This window comes from Rhinatrema bivittatum, chromosome 2, assembly GCF_901001135.1.
Source record: "Rhinatrema bivittatum chromosome 2, aRhiBiv1.1, whole genome shotgun sequence".
NCBI classification, from domain to species: Eukaryota; Metazoa; Chordata; class Amphibia; order Gymnophiona; family Rhinatrematidae; genus Rhinatrema; species Rhinatrema bivittatum.
Window position 1 is genome coordinate 50,024,614 of NC_042616.1, and position 22,333 is coordinate 50,046,946.

The 22,333-nt window shown below is 41.0% G+C and overlaps 1 protein-coding gene across 5 annotated transcripts in view; it reads left to right on the forward strand.

Annotated features, from left to right (window-relative positions):
- The window catches only part of LOC115083925 (zinc finger protein 501-like), an 88,787-nt gene extending 70,078 nt beyond the window's left edge, over window positions 1-18,709 (forward strand). For 4 of the 5 annotated variants that reach the window (XM_029588032.1, XM_029588031.1, XM_029588030.1 and 1 more), the window contains one exon: window positions 16,494-18,709. In XM_029588032.1, the coding sequence (XP_029443892.1) occupies window positions 16,494-17,698 (1,205 nt within the window). In that variant the 3' untranslated portion in view covers window positions 17,699-18,709. The remainder of the gene's footprint in view (window positions 1-16,493) is intronic. The other variant, XM_029588033.1, reaches the window with a different exon arrangement.
- The last annotated feature ends 3,624 nt before the right edge of the window (window positions 18,710-22,333 follow it).

Below are 22,333 nucleotides of genomic sequence, written 5' to 3' on the forward strand. Positions count from 1 at the left end.
CCCTTCGTTCCTGCCTAAGGTGGTTTCCTCTTTCCACGTGAACCAGGTAGTGGAGCTGCCGGCCTTCCCGGCTGATGCCCCCATGTCTCTTCAGCGACTGGACGTGAAGCGCTCCCTTCTACGTTATTTGGAGGTGACTAATGAGTTCCGGGTCTCCGATCACCTTTTCGTGCTTTGGTCGGGGCCTAGAAAGGGGCGTCAGGCGTCCAAGACTACGATTGCGCGCTGGCTCAAGGAGGCGGTGACTTCGGCGTACATCGGTTCCGGGAAAGAACCCCCGATGGGTGTCAAGGCCCATTCTCTCCGTGCCCAGGCCGCCTCCTGCGCGGAGTCCCAGCTCGTCTCTGTGCAGGAAATCTGTCGAGCGGCGACCTGGAAGTCTCTTCACACGTTCTCCAGACATTACTGGCTTCATGTACAGGTATCTGAGTCTGGTTCCTTTGGGGACAGGGTTCTTCGAGCAGGCTTCCCGGGGACCCACCCGGTTTAGGGAAGCTTTGGTACATCCCACTGTCTGGACTGATCCTAGTACGTACAGGGAAAAGAAAATTACTTCTTACCTGCTAATTTTTGTTCCTGTAGTACTATGGATCAGTCCAGACGCCCTCCCTGGTCGTTTCTGGGATCTGGGGGGAACCTGCTCGCTCATCTCTCCTGTCTTACTGTTCTCATGGGTCTTCGCCCTTCGGGGCTTTCTGACTGCGAGTTTGTGGGTTTTTTTTATATGTTTGGACAGTTCTTATTGCACGTTGCATAGTTCTTCACTGTTTACAGTTTATTATTCCGGGATTTGCTTGATCCATCTGCCTTGTTCTGTCCAGTATTCTGCCTTGGCTTTGATATTCTCGATACTGAGGATACAGGAGGGGCGCACCGGCTTATATGCCAGCACCCTCCAAAGTTTGCTCTGACTCCATCTGCTGGACGGGGGACATAACCCACTGTCTGGACTGATCCATAGTACTACAGGAACGAAAATTAGCAGGTAAGAAGTAATTTTCTTATTTTGGTGATTCTCTTGAATGAAGATTTAACAGTTTTCTCTCTCCAATAATTACAGACCACTTATGAATTGGACAATAAACATTTTTTCACAAATCTCCAAATTCGGCATTACATGATGTCCATAGGCTCTGACTTTTGAATGGGAGGATCCCAGCAGGCATTCTATTATTTTTACCAAAAGCTGATGCAGAAGTAATCACCTATAATCTATCATAATATAATAGAGGGTTGGTCTCAAGAATTAGGCATTACTTTTTCTAGTGATGTCTATGCCAAGTTTATTACCATGGCTTGCTTAATTGCTACCAATACAGGCCTCTGCAAGCTTATATCTCTCCTGTGAGAGTTGTAAACATGAAACTAACACAGTTTGATAGATGCCTTAAATGTACTTGTGATAGGGGCACTCTGAGACCACCTCTTCTGGAATTGTTCCGGTTTACAGAAATTTTGGGGCACTGACCAATAATATATTCAAGAGGTTACGGTGGTTACTCTCCCATTCGAAGCTCGGATCTTTTTGCTTGACGATTTACATGGTGTTGTACTTGCCAATAGCAGTCTTAGACTCTGGGTACATAAAATGTCTCTCTTAGCAAAAAAGGTTATTCTACATAACTGGCTTTTGTCTGAGGTGCCTACACTTACCCATTTGAAGATACCTTTACTCTGTGTGCCATGGAATATCATATTGAAAAATTGATCTGACTATCATGCTTAAATCTTTTTTGAAAATATGGGATTATATTTGCAAACTTTGCCTCACAGAATTCGGAATTTTTATTTAAACGGTCTTCAATGACAGATGCTTATTTCTGTTGGCTGTTACAAGGTTCGGCTTAATTCTTTCTTGATCACCACTGACTTGCCTGCCTGTGTTCAGGGTTTTGGGTGGGTTACATGGTGGGGTTATATTCGCAGCTGGTCAAATAGCTGTTTGTTTGCTCATGGAACTATTGTTCTGTCAGTGTCTGAGGGTGTGCAGATCCACCGCCCTCGTCAATCTCTTTATTACTGTGTCAAAATTCAATAAGATTTGAAACACAAAACAGCAGATGGGCTCTGGGCATCAGGAGGCAAAGGAAGAAGATGCAGTATTAGTTTAAAAGAAGGTATTGAAGGAGTGTATATTCAGCAGCAGAGTTATTCTGCTGAATATACACAGCTATCAGCCGGGTTATGTATAACTGGCTACCTTTAGGACAGCCCTATGGCGTGACCAGAGTTACCTGATAGGTTTTCTGTCTAACTCTGAATATCGGAGTTAGCCAGATAACTTAACTGGCTGATTCAGCTCCTCCCCGGGAACGTCTCTGGGCCGCCTCTTTATCCAGCCAAATTCTAACTGGCTAAGTAGTTATTTGGCCAGATAAGTGACTACGTTTTCATTTAGCTGGATAACTTCTTAATTAATCTACCCACCCACCCCTGGGATTAGATTACTAATATAGACTGTCTAAATTAGCATTAGCAACAAGATCAATTAGTAAGTTAACAGCTAAGGACATACCAATCCAAAACTTAACCAATATGAGAACTATCCAATGCAACTGTTGTAGAGCCTTTATTCTGAGGGAAAGCATCTGGAGACTTGGAGCTTGCCCGATCTGTGCACAGCTCTCTTCTTTGAAAACGGAGCTGACTGAGGTTAAAGCTCAATTAGCTTCAATTAAAAGAATTACACCCATATTGCATTACTCAGAAAATAATTCCCCAACACCAAAGAATAACCAGGAGTCAAGAAAAAGAAATACAGTAGACTCAGGTAGGATAACACATGTGTCCCACAGTCACCCATTCTTGACAGATGGGAATCCAACAAGTATACCCCCCCACTCAATCAGTTCATCAAGTAAATCATTAAAAAACAGGATCACAGTGGGCTCTGGTAGAATTAGACCTGTAACAAGGAGACACACACAGTATCAAATGCAACAAGAACATAAAGCCCTCCCTATATTAACTGAAGAAATTCTAGAGAAAAACATTGAGATGGATAACTCTGTCATCAATGGCACAACTGCAAAAGGAACGAGTAAAGTGAATAACAAATCTCAACTAAAGTCTCATAAGGAGTACAGGAAAAGCAATAACCGTAAAGAGAGTACCTGGAAAGCTATGACTACAAATGCTCATAGTTTGGGAAATAAAATCCCAGATCTGCAGGCCCTAATGACAGAGGCAGAACTGGACATCGTTGCTATCACAGAGACATGGTTCACAGAATCTCATGATTGGGATACGGCAATACCAGGCTATAATTTGTTAAGGAAGGACAGAGTGGATAGAAAAGGGGGAGGTGTGGCTCTTTATGTCAGAAATAATATCCAAGCATCTGAGCTGCAAGGAAGTTGGGGCAAGGAAGAAGCACTATGGGTAGACCTAAAAACAGATGATGGAGCATCCATTTATATTGGAGTGGTTTACAGGCCTCCAAACCAAAAGGAAGAGCTGGACAGAGATCTGGTTGAAGACATCCATAAGATAGGTAAGAAAGGGGAAGTGGTGATCATTGGTGACTTTAATATGCCAGATGTAGACTGGAAAATCCCATCTGCAGAATCTAAAAACAGTAGAGCAATACTGGATGCCATGCAAGTATCTTTGTTCAAACAAATGGTATTGGAACCCACGAGAGAAGGAACTATTCTCGACTTAGTGCTCAATAATGGAGAAATCGTCTCTGATGTCAAGGTGGGCGCCCACCTCAGCACCAGTGATCATCAAACGGTATGGTTTAATATCACTAAAAGAATATGGAAAAGGAGCACAAAGACCAGAGTTTTACAGTTCAAAAACACAGACTTTGAGGAAATGGGGAAGTACCTAGAGGAAGAACTAAATGGATGGGAAAATGAGAGAGATGTGGATCAACAGTGGACCAATCTAAAAGGAGCAATCGCCAAGGCAACTGCTCTATATGTTAGAAATGTAAAGAAAAGCAAAAGAAAAATGAAACCTATCTGGTTCTCAAAGGAGATGGCTGACAAAATTAAAGCTAAAAGAACTGCATACAAGAAATACAAAAGATCCCAAAGGAAGGAGCACAAAGAAGAATATTTGTATCAACTGAGGGAGACAAAGAAATTAATCAAGTTGGCAAAAAGTCAAGCAGAAGAGAGGATTGCCAAGGAGATAAAATATGGTGACAAAACATTTTTCAGATACATCAGCGAAAAGAGAAAGGTCCAAAGTGGTATAGTGAAATTGAAAGGTGGAAATGATCAATGTGTGGAGGGAGACGAAGAAATGGCAGAAATATTAAACGAATACTTCAGCTCTGTGTTCACTAAAGAAGACCCTGGAGAAGGACCATCTCAACACAACAAGAAACTGGAGGGAAGCGGAACAGAGGAAAATCCATTTACAGTAGATAATGTATGGGAAGAGCTAAAGAATCTGAAAGTGGACAAAGCCATGGGGCCTGATGGGATTCATCCAAGGATATTGAGGGAGCTCAGAGATGTGCTGGCGGGACCGCTGTGCGACCTGTTCAATAGATCCCTAGAAACGGGAGTGGTGCCGAGTGATTGGAGAAGAGCGGTGGTGGTCCCGCTTCACAAGAGTGGGAACAGAGAGGAGGCTGGTAACTACAGACCGGTTAGCCTCACTTCAGTGGTGGGAAAAGTAATGGAGTCACTGTTGAAAGAGAGAATAGTGAACTATCTACAGTCCGGAGAATTGATGGACCAGAGGCAGCATGGATTCACCAGAGGAAGATCCTGTCAGACAAATCTGATTGACTTTTTTGACTGGGTAACCAAGGAATTGGATAGAGGAAGAGCGCTCGATATCATATACTTGGATTTCAGCAAAGCTTTTGATACGGTTCCGCACAGGAGACTGGTGAATAAAACGAGAAGCTTGGGAGTGAGTGCCGAGGTGGTGACCTGGATTGCAAATTGGTTGACGGACAGAAGACAATGTGTGATGGTAAATGGAACCTTCTCTGAAGAGAGAGCGGTTTTAAGTGGTGTACCGCAAGGATCGGTGTTGGGACCGGTCCTGTTCAATATCTTTGTGAGCGACATTGCGGACGGGATAGAAGGTAAGGTTTGTCTTTTTGCGGATGACACTAAGATCTGCAACAGAGTGGACACGCCGGAAGGAGTGGAGAGAATGAGACGGGATCTAAGGAAACTGGAAGAGTGGTCGAAGGTATGGCAGCTGAGATTCAATGCCAAGAAGTGCAAAGTCATGCATATGGGGAGTGGAAATCCAAATGAACTGTATTCGATGGGGGGGGAAAGGCTGATGTGCACGGAGCAGGAGAGGGACCTTGGGGTGATGGTGTCTAATGATCTGAAGTCGGCGAAACAATCCGACAAGGCGATAGCTAAAGCCAGAAGAATGCTGGGCTGCATAGAGAGAGGAATATCGAGTAAGAAAAGGGAAGTGATTATTCCCTTGTACAGGTCCTTGGTGAGGCCTCACCTGGAGTACTGTGTTCAGTTCTGGAGACCGTACCTTCAAAAAGACAAGATGGAGGCGGTACAGAGAAGGGCGACCAGGAAGGTGGAGGATCTTCATCGGATGACATACGAGGAGAGATTGAAGAATCTAAATATGTACACCCTGGAGGAAAGGAGGAGCAGAGGTGATATGATACAGACTTTCAGATACTTGAAAGGTGTTAATGATCAAAAGACAACGACAAACCTTTTCCTAAGGAAAAAAATCAGCAGAACCAGGGGTCACGATTTGAAGCTCCAGGGAGGAAGATTCAGAACCAATGTCAGGAAGTATTTCTTCACGGAGAGGGTGGTGGATGCCTGGAATGCCCTTCCGGAGGATGTGGTGAAGACCAGAACTGTGAAGGACTTCAAAGGGGCGTGGGATAAACACTGTGGATCTATAAAGTCAAGAGGCTGCCAATGAAGAGTGGGTGACTCGCCAGAATGATGGCTACTGCCTGGAGTCAATACCCTTATTAAATAAACATACACAGGCTTGACTCCAACATCGCTCTAAGCTTCAACAGCAAGAGGAAATGTGGAAAAAAGGATTCACACTCACAAAGAGGGGAGTAGCTGGCTTGTTACGGCGGTTACTACCCCAAATCAAATAAGCCTGATACTTCACTTTCAATGCATATACAGCATAGTTCTCTGCTTCAACGGCAGGGGAGAAGAAAAGAGGGTTCGCACTCACAAAGCGGGGAGTAGCTGGCTTGTTACGGCGGTTACTACCCCAAACCAAATGGGCCTGATACTTCACTTTCGATGCACATCCAGCATGGCTCTCTGCTTCAACGGCATGGGAGAAGACTTATACGTCACGCATATCCAGCATAGCTCCCTGCTTCAACGGCAGGGGAGAAGAAAAACAACCAATAAGGGCTAATAACATAGTCTGGGTAAAACAAATAAGCATGGGTGCAGCTTGCTTATTGCTGCGGCTACTACCCCAAACTAATCAAGCTAGATATTTCACTTGGATGATATTTCACTTGGATGCAGCTCCATCACTGCTCTCTACATTAAAGGTGGGGATGGAAGGGAAATAGAACCAAGAGCTAAGAGAAACAGATAAGTATGAGAGAAAATATGTGTGAAGCTTGCTGGGCAGACTAGATGGGCCATTTGGTCTTCTTCTGCCGTCATTTCTATGTTTCTATGTTTCAGATCTGAGGTGTATTAGAATGTGCGTTCTCTTCTCTTGCACGTCTGAATATTCTGGTCTTAGTTCTTTCTGCCTGTCTGTGTATGTGAATCTTCTGCTCTTACCCCCATACTACCTTGTAGTGCTGTAGCAGTATTGGTCACATGACACAGCAGGACATGGTGAGAGAGTCTGTGTATGAGGGGGCAGGAGAGAGAAGGCCAGTTTTTCAGATGGTCAGTAGTAGGAAGGGTAAGAAGTTTTCACTGGCTCTTGAGCTGCAGGAAACTATCTGGTTTTATCTGGAGCTTAAGGTGGTGAGTGTTCAGCATTCAATTGTGTATTCAATTGGCCTTTCTTTATCTTCAGCACAACTGGCTCCAGTTGAATTTTTTTTTTTTGCATATCCTCTTGAGGTGTCTCAGTATCCCTGTTTTCAGTGTATTACCCTCCTCCAGAGAGTAGTTCTTGGGATGGTCAGGGTTATCGGCATTTTCAGTGTTCAGTTCTGTATTCCTCCAACTTCAAAGCTTCATCAGCCATTTGTATATCCCAGAACTTGTACACCACTTCAGGGTACAACTTAGTAGTTCATTTACAAAGCTGCATTAGGCATTCACAGCAAAGTAAATGCCTTAAAAGTAGCTCCATACTAGGTACTTTCCTATAAATATAACGCCGCTTGCCTGAAAAATCGCAAGCTGTGTTATTTCCAGGTAAACTAGCTGCAACTCCTGGTTTAATATTTCTCCTTTTCCCTTATCTGTCTTCACACGATGACCCTTGTCACCTTTCGATCTTAATACCACCTCTAGTCTTCTTTTTTCTGATATAGCTGAAAAAGTCTTGTCACCTTTCTTTACCTCTTTGGAAATCTTTTCTTCCACTCAAGCTTTTGCCATCTTGATTTCTTTTTTCTTCTCTTTCAGGTTCACCAGAAATTCTCTCCTGTGTTCATCTTGTTGATTATCTTTGTAGTTTTTGAATGCTAATCTTTTTGCCTTTATTTTTCAACCATTCTGTGGACAACCATATCTATTTTCTTTCCTCTTTTATTCAGTTTTCTTACATAAAGATTTGTTGCCTTTATTATAGCTTTTTATCTAAAGCCCTTTTGAATTCCATTACAGTTCTAATCTTAACTATCTGGGAGGGCATTCCATGCATCCGCCACCTATTCCGTGAAAACATATTTCCTGACGTTCCTGAGTCTGTCCCCTTGTTATGATCCCTAGTTCTACCTCTCTCTTTCCATTAGAAAATGCTTGATTCCCATGCATCATTTATACCCCTCAAGTAATTAAATGTCTGTATTATATACCTCCAGTTCCTTCTCTCCTCCAGGGTATACATATTTAAATCCTTCAGTCTCATCTCATATGGCTTTTGATGCAGACACCACACCATTTTGGTTGCTTTTTTTTAGACTGCTTTGATACTGTCTCTATTTTTTATTTTTTTTTTAAGGTACGGTCTCCAGAACTGAACACAATACTCCAGATGAGGCATCACCAATGATTGTACAGGAGCAATATCCCATCCTTTTTCCTGCTGGTTATGCCTCTTTTTGATGCAGCCCAGCATTCTTCTGGCCTTAGCCACCATCTTGTCAGATTGCTTTGCTGCTTTCAGATCATCCCACACCTTCACCCCAATGTATTTTTCCCATTCTGTGCACGTCAGACTCTTGCCCTTATCACATAGAGCTCCTTTGGATTTCTGCACTTGTTGAGAATGAATCCCAGCTGCCAAACCTGGACCATGCCTCAAGCTTTCTTAAATCACTTTTCATTCTCTACTCCTTTACATCTGTAAAAAGACATCCTTTCCTTCTAACCCTTCTATGTTGCTCATAGATATTGAAGGAAAATGGCCCTAGAATCGATCCTTGAGGCAATCCACTTATCACACTTCTCTCTTCAAAATAGGTTTCTTTTACCACCACTCACTGTTGTCTTGTCAGTCAACCAGTTTGTAATCCATTCTACCACCATGGAACCAACTCCCAGGCTTCACTTTTTGTTCATGAGTTTTCTGTTTGGGACAGTATCAAAAGCTTTGCTGAAATCACATCAAGTGCTCTTCCTTGATCCAATACTCTAGTTGCCCAATCCAAAAAAAAAAAATCTTGTTTTGATATGACCTTCCTCTGATAAAACCATGTTCCCTCAGATCCTATAATTAATTGGCTTGTAGATAAGTTGGCTATATTTTCCTCCAGCAGCATTTCCATTGATTTTCCCACCACTCAGATAAGACTTATTGGCCTGTAGTTTCCAACCTCCTGTCTGCTCCCATGGTGCCTCCAATCTTGCGGCACCATGCCTATTTCTAAATATTTATTGAGCAAGACTTTGTGGACCCGTCAAAACCTCTCTGAGCTCCCTTAGTATCCTGGAATGTATCTCATCAGGCCCTATTGCCTTGTCCACTTTGTTTTGCTAGTTCCTCCCAAACGCTGTCTTTATTTATTTTTTTATTTAACAACTTTTTTTATACCGACATTCGTGGGTACATCATATCGGTTTACATGGAACTAAGAGAAATACAGTGAACGGGGGGGGCGAGGGGAGTGGAAGAAACGGGGGTATAACAGGGTAAAGGCATAACAGAAGAAGTGTAATGGATGCAACTAATGAGAAATAATATATAATGAAAGTTATAATAATAAACAAAATAATATAAAAAACATGAAAAGTTCGCATAACGATAATCACATGGAAGATAACGAGATGACATAATAATAAATTAGCTTGATTAATAATAACGTGGGAGTGTAATCAAGGGAGAAGCTGGAAGATCTATGCTGGGAATGCCTGCGTAAAGATCCAGGTCAAATGGGGTTATATTTACTCTATTCCCATCCCTACTCTAAGTATTGGTTTAATATTTCTACTTTCCTAGCATATAGACAGATGGACTCAGGACCAGTGAATTATCCTCCCCTGCCAGCAGATGGAGACGGAGCAAAGCTGACGTCACAGTATATATACTCCTGCAGTGACCCCAGCCTGTCGGTATTCTCTGTCTCCAGCAGATGGTGGATATGTATTTCCCTATGGGATTGCTTCAGATTCTGGAAGGATAATTTTAAATTAAATGAGGAAAAGCCCTGCTCTCTTGCAGTAATACCAAGTGGTCCCTCCCCCAGTTGAGAATTCCTGAGGTGATTTTCATGGTCCCTCAGATGTGCGCCTTGGTCCGGAAGCTGGGTTTCCTGGCATGGACTTAGCTGACTGTACAGCTGAAAGGCAGCGGGTGCAGGATGCTAAGTGTGGCGGTGACGGCAGATGCCCTCCCCCCCCGCAGCCGGAGACAGTCTCTGTACTCAGCCAGTAAGCGCTGAGCTCAGGTAAGTTTAAAAAAAAAAAAAAGGAAGTCGTTTTTACCTTCCAAAACAGACAATTAGAGGGGTTTTTAGGACTTCCTCCAGTCTCTGTGCTCGGTGTTCCATTCCGACTTCGTTCCTGCTCCCGTTGGCATTAGAGTAACTGGGCAGCCTGGTGGATTGAATGGCCCCGATGGGCTAGGCCCCGCAGCTAGGCTTTATGCCTGTGCACCACGTGGTAGGCCATGGTAGGCCTCACCATCAGGCGCCAGCGAGCGGGGAGGCCACCCTCCATCCTGGGCCCCCGCAAGAAGTGAACACCATCTTAAATAATAAAAAAAGAAATGGAACTATCATCAGGAGGTGAGGGGAAATGGGTGACTGCGATGTGTGACCATGCCCCTCCCCCGACGTCAACTCTTTATGCTTCATTTACTATTTTTTCTTTTACGTTTTCTGTTAAGTAACCTTTTTTCAAGTTCCTACCTTATGCCTTTGTTAACAATTTTATTATAAATGTTCTCTGTATTTGACTATGGAAATATTTTTTCCTGCTTTTTCTGTTTTATGTAAACCGGTATGATTTGCATTTTAATGTAAGAATGTCGGTATATAAAAATTCTAAATAAATAAATAAATAAATGGTAGTGTTTTCATGCACTTCTGTGTGTGCCTTAATGTCCTCTACAGTATGTCTGTGTGCGCTCAGCTTTGGGCATACCTTTCGTGCGCACAACTTTTTAGAGTGGTGATACGCTCAAGTCTTTGCTCACAAGTTGTGTAAGTGGATTGGCGGCACTTACTTTTTAGTCATGTTTCATATTTAATTTGTGAACAATAGTTTATTGTATTTTGTGCAATATAAATGTTTTAATAGACAAAATTTAAGGAAAGGAGTTTTTTTTTCCAAAAACTGAGCCAGGAGCCTTCTCCCTTGTGTGAATCCTTTTAATCTTTATATTGCCCTGTGACACTGTGAGAGGGCTTTGGCTGGCAAGAGAATAGACTCTGGCTGACCTCTGGCTGTTTTCTCAAACTTTTTATCAATTCCAGAAAAATAAAACAGAAACAGCTCTGCTTACCTTAGCAGTTTCAAAAGCAAAAAGGCAGCAGTGCAATTCATAGATAATCAGTATTGTCCTTCCTTAGGTTTCCTACTCTTCCCCCGAGGCCCCATGTTCTCCCTAGGCCTGCCTACCTTATCCTGTTCTAAGGAGCAGAACTAACTTCCTGTCTGAGGTTTAAGGTGGGCCAAGCTAAATGCCTGGTCCTGGGCTTTTAAGGAGAGTCTATCATACCTCCCTTTATTTATGACGTGTGTACATTAAATTGTCTGTGTTTATTTCATGAGGTGTCGCGTAATGCTTTAGTCCTACCCCTAACATCCACTCAGGGTTAACCTCATGGTCACTCCTGAGGGTCTTACTGAGCACTGCCCAGGCCTGCCTGCACCTGTGCACATTCACCAGCTGGGTTTCCACTTGCCTCTAGGCAAATCCCCACTCACAAGCTTTTAATAGGGACACTGAGACTGCACATGACCCATGGGGGGGGGGGGGGGGGGGGGGGGAGGTGTCACACAGTTCCTAGAAATCCACCTCCAGACCAAATACAGAAAATAATAGAATCATTAATGAGTCCAAAACAGGCACAGCTAACAAACTGACATTTCTTAAAAAAAAAAAAATGTAGGAACAGTGAATGTAAAAATAACACAAACAACATACGTTAGCTAAACACTTCTTGCTGTACTTAGTACTTGGGGAGTTTCAGGAAATGGGCTGTTCACATCAGCTGTGACAGGGCCTCAGCACAGAGATCTGTCTCCTTTTTTCCCCAGCCGAGACTTACGCGGAATATAAAACATTTTAAATAAAATAAACTTCAGAGCTAGTTCTCAGATTTCTGAAGGGCCAATCAGGGTACAAAGTATTAGAAATAGTTCTCTGACCAGTGGCTTGCTGACCAATAATAATTTTCTGACCAATGGCACTGCAGGATGTTAGTCTCACCACTCCCTAAGGATACTAGGAGATTATGCTATTCAAGCCTCACTCTAAGTAGAACAACATCCCAAGCCTCAGTTTGAACTACAATGTAAAGAATAAAGATTCAACACCACCTGCAGGCCATCTCAAAAGAAGTGAGCTTTCTGTGGAGAAACCACAAATCCTAGGACAAAACAAATGACAGTACAAATAAAACCCCTTGTTTACCACATGGGGATAACTAGTCACTCCACAACTTTCTGCCTAGAAAGATTTTCATCCATAGAAATCTGTTTCTGGCAATTGTCTGATTTTTGGCAGTCTTGTGCAGGGTAGTGCCAGTGATATTGTAATATGAGGATACATTGGCAGTAATGGTCTGAATTACATTGATAGAAGTGTAGGAAAGTAGGATAGGATGAGCAGTTTTTCATCCACAGCGAGAAAGATGTTCAAGACACGTGGCTTTGGGATTAGAATACACTGGTGGTGATTACATTATTGGGAATGTAGATAACTGGGTGGCTGACGTATGTGAGGATCACCTGGTAGCATACGTACCTGGTGTGAAGGTGGCAGACGTCACGCATCACCTAGATAGGATTTTAGACAGTGCTGAGGAGGAGCCGGCTGTTGTGGTACATGTGGGCACCAATGACATAGGAAAATGTGGGAGAGTGGTTCTGGAAGCCAAATTTAGGCTCTTAGGTAGAAAGCTGAACTCCAGAGCCTCCAGGGTAGCATTCTCTGAAATTCTCCCTTTTCCACACAAGTGCCCAGAGGCAGGCAGAGCTCTAGAGTCTCAATGCTTTGATGAGATGATGGTGCAAGAAAGAGGGATTCAGTTTTGGGGAAAGGGAGAGTCTTTTGTTAAGGGACAGGCTCCGCTTTAACCAAGGTGGAACCAGGCTGCTGGCGCTAATCTTTTAAGCTAGAACTAAGGGGAAAGCAAATAGTTGCTCAACAGTACTATCTCTGAAGGATACTAATAAAGCAGGAGAGTTATAGCATTCCAACAGAAATTCCAATAATAAAAGTAGTCCATGTGCTTATAAGTAAAGAATCACCTGAGCTAAAAGGCTATTAATACAAACAAAAAAACCCCCACATTTTGAAATTTCTGTAGGCCAGTGCCAGATGTCTAAGAAGTAAGATCAGAAAGCTAAAGTGTATAGCTGTGAATGATGAGAGAGACTTAATTGGCATGTGAGACATATCTGAAGATAACCATACTAAGGTATAAATTATATCACAATGAGGAAGGAGCAATTTGGTTGGGTGGTGGCAGTTTTATGTCTGGGAGGGCATAGAGTCCAACAGGGTAAGGATCCTGAAAGAGACTAAATGCACAATAGAATCGTTATGGGTAGAAAACCAATGTATGTTGAGGAAGAGTATAGCAATAGGAGTATACTACCGTCCCCCTGGCCAAAATAATGGGATAGACGATGAAATGCTAAGAGATTAGGGAAGCTAACAAAATTGGTAGTGCAATAATAATGGGAGACTTCAGTTACCCCAGTATTGACTGGGTAAATGTAACATAAGGACATACTAGAGAGAGAGTTTCTGGTTGGAATAAATGACAGCTTTATGGAGCAATTGGTTCAGGAACCAATGAAAGAGGGAGCTATTTTAGATCTAATTCTTAGTAGAGAGCAGGATTTGGTGAGAAGTAAAGGTGGTGTGGCCGCTCGGCAATAGTCATCATAACATGATCAAATTTGAATTGACTGGAAGGGGGACAATAAGTAAATCCACAGCTCTAGCACTAAACTTTCAAAAAGGAAACTTTGGTAAAATGAGAAAATAGGAAAAAAAACCTGAAAGTAACAGCTACAAACGTTAAGAGTGTACAACAGGCATGGACTCTGAAAAAAAAAATCTTTGAAGTGTAGTCCAGATGTATTCCATGTATTAAGAAAAGTGGAAGGAAGGCCAAACGATTGCCAGTATAGTTAGAAGGTTAGGTGAAAGAGGCTATTTTAGCTAAAAGATTTTCCTTCAAAAAAAAAAAAAACAAAAACAAAACATTAGCGTTGACAAGTTAAATGTAAAATGTTAAGACAGGCTAAAAGAGAATTTGAAAAGAAGTTGGTCGTAGAGGCAAAAATTTATAATAAAAACCTTTTAAAATGTATCTGAAGCAGGAAACCTGCGAGGAAGTTGGTCGGACCATTAGATAATTAAGGAGTTAAGGAAGATAAGGCCATCATGGAAAGACTAAATGAATTTATTGCTTTGGTGTTTACTGAGGAGGATGTTGGGGTAATACCCATTCCAGAGACTGTTTTCAAGGGTGACTATTCAGATGAAATGGCCCGAATCATGGTAAACCTGGGAGCTATAGTAGGCCAGATTGAGAAACTGAAGAGTAGCAAGTCACCTGGATCAGATGATATACATACCAGGGTTCTGAAAGAAATAAAAAAATGGAATTTGACCTATCATCCACTGTACCTGAAGACTGGAAGGTGGGCAATGTAACCCCGATCTATAAAAAGGGCTCCAGAGGTAATCCGAGAAACTATAGACCAGTGAGCCTGACTTCAGGGCTGGAAAAAATTGTGGAAACTGTTATAAAGAATAAAATCACAGAACATATAGACAGACATGATCTAATGGGACACAGCCAGTATGGATTTACCCAAAGAAAGTCTTGCATCACAAATTTGAAGGGGTTAATAAACATGTGGATAAAGGTGAACCGGTAGATGTGGTGTATTTGAATTTTCAGAAGGCGTTTGACAAAGTCCCTCATGAGAGGCTTCTAAGAAAACTAAAAAGTCATGGGATAGGAGAAGATGTCCTTTTTTGGATTGCAAACTGATTAAAAGACAGGAAACTGAGAGTAGGATTAAATGGTCTGTTTTCACAGTGGAGTTCCCCAGGGATCTGTACTTGGACCGGTGCCTTTTAATATATTTATAAATGATCTTGCAAGGGGTATGACGAATGAAGTGATCAAATTTGCAAATGACACAAAATTGTTCGGAGTAGTTAAATTGCAAGTGGATAGTGATAAATTGCAGGAGGACCTTGTGAGATTGGAAGATTGGGTGTCCAAATGATAGATGAAATTTAATGTGGATAAGTGCAAGGTGATGAATTTAGGGAAAAAGTAATCCTTGCTGTAGTTCCACATTATGAGCTACCACCCAGGAAAGAGATCTAGGTGCCATACATTGAAATCGTCGGCTCAGTGTGCTGCGACGGTCAAGAAAACAATGTTAGGAATTATAATGAAGAATAAAAAGGTTGATGTCATAATGCCTCTGTATTGCTCCATGGTGAGACTGTACCTTGAATACTGTGTGCAGTTCTGGTCACTGCATCTCAAGATATAGTTGCACTGGAGAAAGTACAGAGAAGGGTGACCAAAACGATAAAGGGCATGGAATGGCTTCCCTATGAGGAAAGGCTAAAGCGATTAAGGCTGTTCAGCTTGGAGAAGAGACGGCTAGGGGGAGGGGGATATGATAGAGGTCTACAAAATCATGAAAGAACTTGAAGGGGTAAAGGTGAATCACATTTACTCTTTCAAATAATAGAAAGACTAGAGGGTACTCCATGAAGTTAGCAAGTAGCACATTTAAAACAAATCAGAGAAAATTCTTTTTCACACAATGCAAAATTAAGTTCTGGAATTCATTGCCAGAGGATATGGTTAAGGCAGTTGGTGTAGCTGGGTTTAGAAAAGGTTTGGATAAGTTCTTGGAGAAGTCTATAAACTGCTATTAATCAATAAGTACCAGCATTAGTACTTTGGGATCTATTTAATGTTTGGGTACTTGTAGCCTGGATTGGCCACTGTTGGAAACAGGATACTGGGCTTGTTGGACCCTTGGTCTGACCCAATATGGCATATCTTGTGTTCTTATGATTACCTACAAGGACAGAATGTAACCAGTAATAGTCTGAGTCAGTTACTAATAAAATTGTTACCTTTTTTGAAGAGAATGAGAGCTTTTGTCTGCACCAACACCAGTTGGGGAAAACTCAGAAGTCTACTGATTTTCACCTTCTGCAGGCCATAATTGAGTTAGGTGAATTGTTACACAATACATAGAGGATTTTATATTATCTTGTTTCTAACTGAGATAACTGGTTTTCTTTTTTATTAGTATTGCCTTGTATAGCAAATTGAATTTAAAAAGAGAAAAGCATTACATATTTTGTAAAATGAAAATCTCTGTACAAGGGTGTCCGGTTTTAATCCTGGTGGGCCACAAACCAATGTGCTGTTTAGGAAATCCCTAATGAATATGCATGAGACATGTTTGACTAGACTAGATTGGCTGTAGTGCATAGAAATATAGATTATACATATTCATTAGGAATATCCTAGAATCAGACTTGTTTGTGACCCATGAGGACTGGAGTTGGTCACCCCTCTATTCTATGATCAGCCTTAATGAGGGAGAAATTGAAATTATATAGAATGACCTAGGAGCTTTCTTACTGTATGTGTCCACAGGATATTCAATAATAAGGCTTTACCAGTAGAGCACTAAGACTTTTCCCTTTTTAAAAAAACAAGAAATAATGCCTTGCCTTTTATTTTTATCCAGCAGGTAAAGGACCCAAAAATAAAATTAAGTATTATAAGAGAGATCCTAAAACTATTGCAACAAACAACCTGCCATCTGACAAAGAGAGAGAAAATTTTTGCATGGCTTTTCCTAAATCAGATGGCAGCAGAGCCTGTAACAATGAGTCTCTAATTAACAAGGCAATGAAATGTCCTGCAGCGGAAAGACAAGACAAATGGACTCTTATTTCAAAAAGAGGCACAAATCGATGCCATACAAATTCAATAAAACAGAAATTACACATGTATACTAATTTGCTCAAAAACTTTACAGAGGAAAATTCTCTTGTATCACAACCTCCAAGATTTACTGGGAGAAAATCATTCACATGTACTGAGTGTGATAAAAGTTTTTGTGTGTTATCTCATCTAAAACGACATCAAATGATCCACACAGGAGAGAGGCCATTTAATTGTTCTGAATGTAATAAAAGTTTCAATCAGAAATCTTCCTTGAGAAACCATGAAATGATCCACACTGGTAAAAAGACATTGATATGTACTGAGTGTCATAAAAGTTTCTTTACATTATCTCATTTAAAACGGCATCAAATGATCCACACAGGAGCGAGGCCATTTAATTGTTCTGCATGTAATAAAAGCTTCAATCAGAAATCTTCCTTGAGAAAACATGAAATGATCCACACAGAAAAAAAAACATTTACATGTTCTAAGTGTGAGAAATGTTTCTGTTCCAAAGTAAGCCTGAGAATACATGAAATGATCCATTGCGAAGGGCTACAGTATAAATGTTCTAATTGTGATAAAAGCTTCAATCAGAAGTCTAGCTTGAGACGACATGACATGATCCATAGGGGAGGGAAACCATTTAAATGTCTTGAATGTGATAAAGGCTTTAGTAGGTTATCTCATCTGAGAGAACATCAAATGCTCCACACAGGAGAAAAACCATATAATTGTTCTGTCTGTCATAAAACCTTTCGTCAGAAATGTGTTTTGATAGAACATGAAAAGATTCATGCAGGAAAAAATCCTTTTAAATGTTCTGGGTGTGATAAAAGCTTCAATCGGAAATGTACCCTGAAACGACATGCAATGATCCACACAGGTGAAAAACCATTTAAGTGTTCTGAATGTGATAAAAGTTTCAATCAGAACTCTACCTTGAAAAAGCATGAAATGATCCACTCAGGAGAAAATGCCAGAAGCGAAAGAAGAAGTTGATAGAAATATAAATGGCCAGCAACTATTCTGTGAATCATATGGAGATAGTGAAGCTCCTTATGTACCATGAAATGCAATCTGTGACCATGCAAATGTGGCAGAAAGATACAGAATAATCTCAATTATATTGAATGCCACTGGCCTGATTAAGAAGAATTTATAAGCATACATTGATTATAACAATTACTCCAGGAGGAGGATCTTTAATGCAATGCAACTGGCAACATGGTGAGTGACTTCATTTTGACCTCCAGGGTTTTTTTTTTTCTTATTTTGTTCCTACATATGGGATGAAAGAGGAAGGCTCAGTATGGTATCTTCCTTGTGGCTCCACTGGAGCATCCCCTTTTAAGACCAATGGATGCCCACGTTGTCCATGGCCTTCTGCCACTAGAAGCTGAGCTGCTGGAGAGATTGTGAGGGGAAGATGAGCTTTCATCTCCCCCAGGCTTTTTGGCATCATTGAGCCTAACAGAACCCCTTCCAATGAGTCCTGCTGCAGCTTGTGTTTCTGCCCAGCATTGACTGGCCCAAGCATTACTGGGGCCTCAGAGGAGACACTGGCTCGGAGAGGAGAAAGACAGAGGCTTTGAAGAGGTTTCTCCTTCTGCATGGACATGTTATATTGTCTCAATCTGCTCAGAGAAATTTTAATTTTGGTAAGACCAACTCAGTGTAATCTTGCATCCATTTGGGAAGCCATTGAAAGTCTGGGGTGCGCCATCTTGCCTCTGTTGACTCCTTTGTGGAAAAATGTATTCAACTTCTGGAAAGCTCTAACTAATTTTGATCAGCAAATTTCTCCATTTAAATTTGAAATTGGCCATGTTAAGTATATTCAAGTGCCTCTTGTGAAAACAAAAATCATTGTCAATTGAAATAGAAACTTTTGAAAACATTATAAGGCATAAGAATCTTCGTTTATAAACTTTCCTCAATAGCCATTGGTATTTCCTAGGGAGATGTTCAAACAATATTTCTTGAAAGTATTAAAGCTGCTTGATTATTTTATTCTTCCAGTATCTAAGGCTTATTATCTTCCTCCTTTAAGAGAAAGGAAGATGAATCAGAGATGGGATGTCATGTATTATCTTCTGTTTCTGTGGAAGAGACCAATTTAGCTGTATCAACTTTATTTGAGGGCCTCTTATTATGTTTTGTGGGGGGAGGGTTTGGATGAGACACTAGAAGCAGCTGCTGCTGCTAAGTTGGTGGGATATATATATTTTTTTTTCTTTGCTTTGGGTTGTGGTTTTGAAGCCTCATTTGAGGATTGGGAATTGAATTGAACTGAACATGTACATTTCTTTATATAATTTTTCTTTTTTTTTTCCTATTTGTCTAATCCTGGTTTTCCTTTTCAAGATTGATGTTGAGTATTGTAATTTGAAATGCATAAATAAAAAGTTAAACAAAAATGAGAGACACTTCCATTACAAAGGAAGCCTTAGACTACATGAAATTACCCATAGCAGAGGGGAAACGCTTTAAATGTTCGGAATGTGATAAGGTAGATGACCGATAGAAGCTTTAAGAAAACATGAAATTACATCCACACAGGAAAAGATTGAAATGGTTCCCACCATACTCTGACTTAGAAATGAGGTTCATTCAGTTTGAGGTATGTGAAAAATAAACCCAATTGGAGACACTACTCATGGTGAAAGAGTTTTACCAAAAAGGACACAAGGCCAGAAAAACAAGAGAACATTAAAGCACTGGGTGCAGTGGTATGGCAGGCAGACAAGTACCTCAAGGACATAAAAAATAATTAGAAAAATCCAAAATGAAAGCTGATACATGCCTAACTAATTGAAGATTTAATTTATATACTCGAATAATAAATAAATAACAGTACAGTCAGGGAAATCTAGTCCTAGGGACCTCCCAGTTTGATCACTGGTGTGAGCAGGCAGACAGGCTTAAAGGAGGAATTTCCAAGATTTATAGCCTCCTCCAGAAGGATCCATACCAGGATTGGATATTCTTTCAAACTAAACAGCTCGATTTCTGTGCTATTATCCGAAAATAGCTATAAAAGTATTACTCATATGGCATCTTACACCTGTTTTAGGTTACATAAAGCTCACATCAGCAGTGATGATTTATGCTGGAAGGGATGTGGACAAAAAGGATCTTTTATCCACATCCCTCTCCATAAGGCGATTATGGAGAGCAGTATCCCATCTTATCCAACACGTACTCCATCTTCCCTTACAGTTATCCCCTGAAACAGCTTTATTGAACATCCCCGCAGAATGCTCTAAATATGAATGGACACTAGTGAACCAAATGAGTTATAGCAGCAGCTTGGAAAGCACCTAGTGCCCCTCAGTTAACAGCGGTACTCTCTAAGCTGGATAAGATGTGTGAACTTTATAGGCTAACAGCCTGCAAACCTCCCCCGTTTCCCAGGTTCTCTCAGGTGTGGAATCCGTATGTTCAATGGAGGGCTACACAATAAAGCAGGTATAGAGGCTAGGTTGATTCCTCTATCTAGATGGTCTTTAAGGCCCACCAAGCCAGATTGAGGTACACATTATGCAATCTTTGTATTTCCAATCATACATGCCACTGAAAATGATGCAATCGAGACAATTTTGGTTTTTGAAAATGTAATTTATTTCAATTTGTAAATTCTTATGCTATTATAATAATGTCAGACGATTTCAATAAAATACCATTTACCAAAAAAAATAAATAAAAGTTGCACAATTCTAAGAAAATAGAAAAGAGAAACATCAACATAAAACACTAAGGGGCCAATGCAATACAGTGCGCTCAGCCGAGCGCACTGTATAACCCGCAGTCTGACGTGGCTTAAATAGGCGCTAATCCACCTCATAATGCAATAGGGGGATTAGCACCTATTTAACTTAACGCGTGTCTGACGCGGAGTGAATGCGATAGCGCTCCTCACATGCACATGCATGTGAATGAGGCTATTGCTCATTCACTCCGCATTCAAAAAAAGTGTGCACCTCAGACGCACATTTAGTTCTCAGGTATTAACCCCTGCCTAGAGCAGGCGTTAATAGCTGAGCGCATGTAAAAGAAGTAAAGAAAAGCAGAAAAAACTTCTTCTTTTCTGTACTTCTTAAGTTAAAAAAAAAAAAAAATTCTCGGTAGCTTATAGCATGGTGCCCCCCTTCCAGGCGCCATGCGCACATTAAGAAAGCAGGTGCTGACTTTTCAGCACCTGCTTTCCGCGTTTTTTATAGCATCGGCCCCTAAAGGTTTCCTTCCATTTTGTGCGTATTGGAAAAATGCTTAGTAAATATAGCGAGAACCCAAAGCAGTCCTACAGGGAATTGGGAAGAACTTTAGTAACGTTAAAATACCACCAGCCAAAAATAAAACATAAAAGATTTGTAGAAATTTATATGAGGATCTTGTAGAACACAATAGAGAAGCAGAATGGCTAAACAGCATACAGGGAGAAGCAGACCTTAAACCTTTGCAGTGACCTGAAATAACAAGAGTTAGAAACCAGGTTAAAGTTCCAAATTGGAAGTGCCCCTTGGCCCTGATAGTTTTCAACTGTTGATTCAAACATGTTAACTTGTAGAAACCTGTAAAGATCAATTATCAGTTCTGGCTGTCTAACACCACACTGGCTAAAGAAGAATAACACTTCTTTCAAAGGGAGACCCAAGTAATGTTCCTAAAAATTACCAACCAACAACTTACCTAGCTACAGTGTATAATTTCACTACAGTAGACACAGAATATACGATCCCATCAAATCCTATAACATCAAGACAACAAAACAGACAGGTAGCAAAAAATAAGCATGTGAACCAAAGACCAGTTAATGCTGAATAAAGATATTATGGCCAGCTGTATGGAAGGTTGAAACCTCATTGTAGCATGGGATTAACTATAAGAGAGCTTTTGTTAACATCCCGTGAGTTTGGATAATGAATGCCTTAATCTACAATGTAAATCCTGGGTTGCTCACTATGAAAATGTGGCAGATTAAATGCCATCTGAATTATAAAGATAGACAATGTTATACCTGACAAGATTAAGTGAAGAATATTTCAGTCCGAGGCCCTCTCACCACTCTTGTTTTTGTCTGGCACTGAATCCACTGATTACTCTCATCAGTTCCTTTGGGTTATAGATTTAGCCTTAATCCTAGAGCTACTACTTACATCTCACCTCCTATTTGTAGCTAACTTGAAATTCTACAGCTTCTGTGATGGTCATTTACCAGAACAACTCAATGTAGTGAAGAATTTCTCAGACAATATCAGGATGACATTTGCTCTAGAGAAATGGGCAGATAGGCAGGACCCAGAATCATGCTGGGGCAGTGGCAAAAGGGCATGCATGGGATGAAAGATTCAAGATTGAGGAGGAAGAGAAGTTGGGATGGCAGTGAACCCAAAGGAGAGAATCTTTAGGATTAGGAAGGATTGAGAGAGAGAGAACAAAATCTGGAGAGTGGGAAGAACAGGGTCGGACAGAATGGGATCCAAAAAATCGGACATTTTCTGGTCCCCAAAACTTATTGGTGGACCTACTAGATATCCTATTTTCCTTCAAACAGTATCCAAAAGCATGAGGAAGATCATCAAAATCCCAGTCTCCAACCACGAAACCATCTTTCCAGTAGTTCCTCTGTTTCAC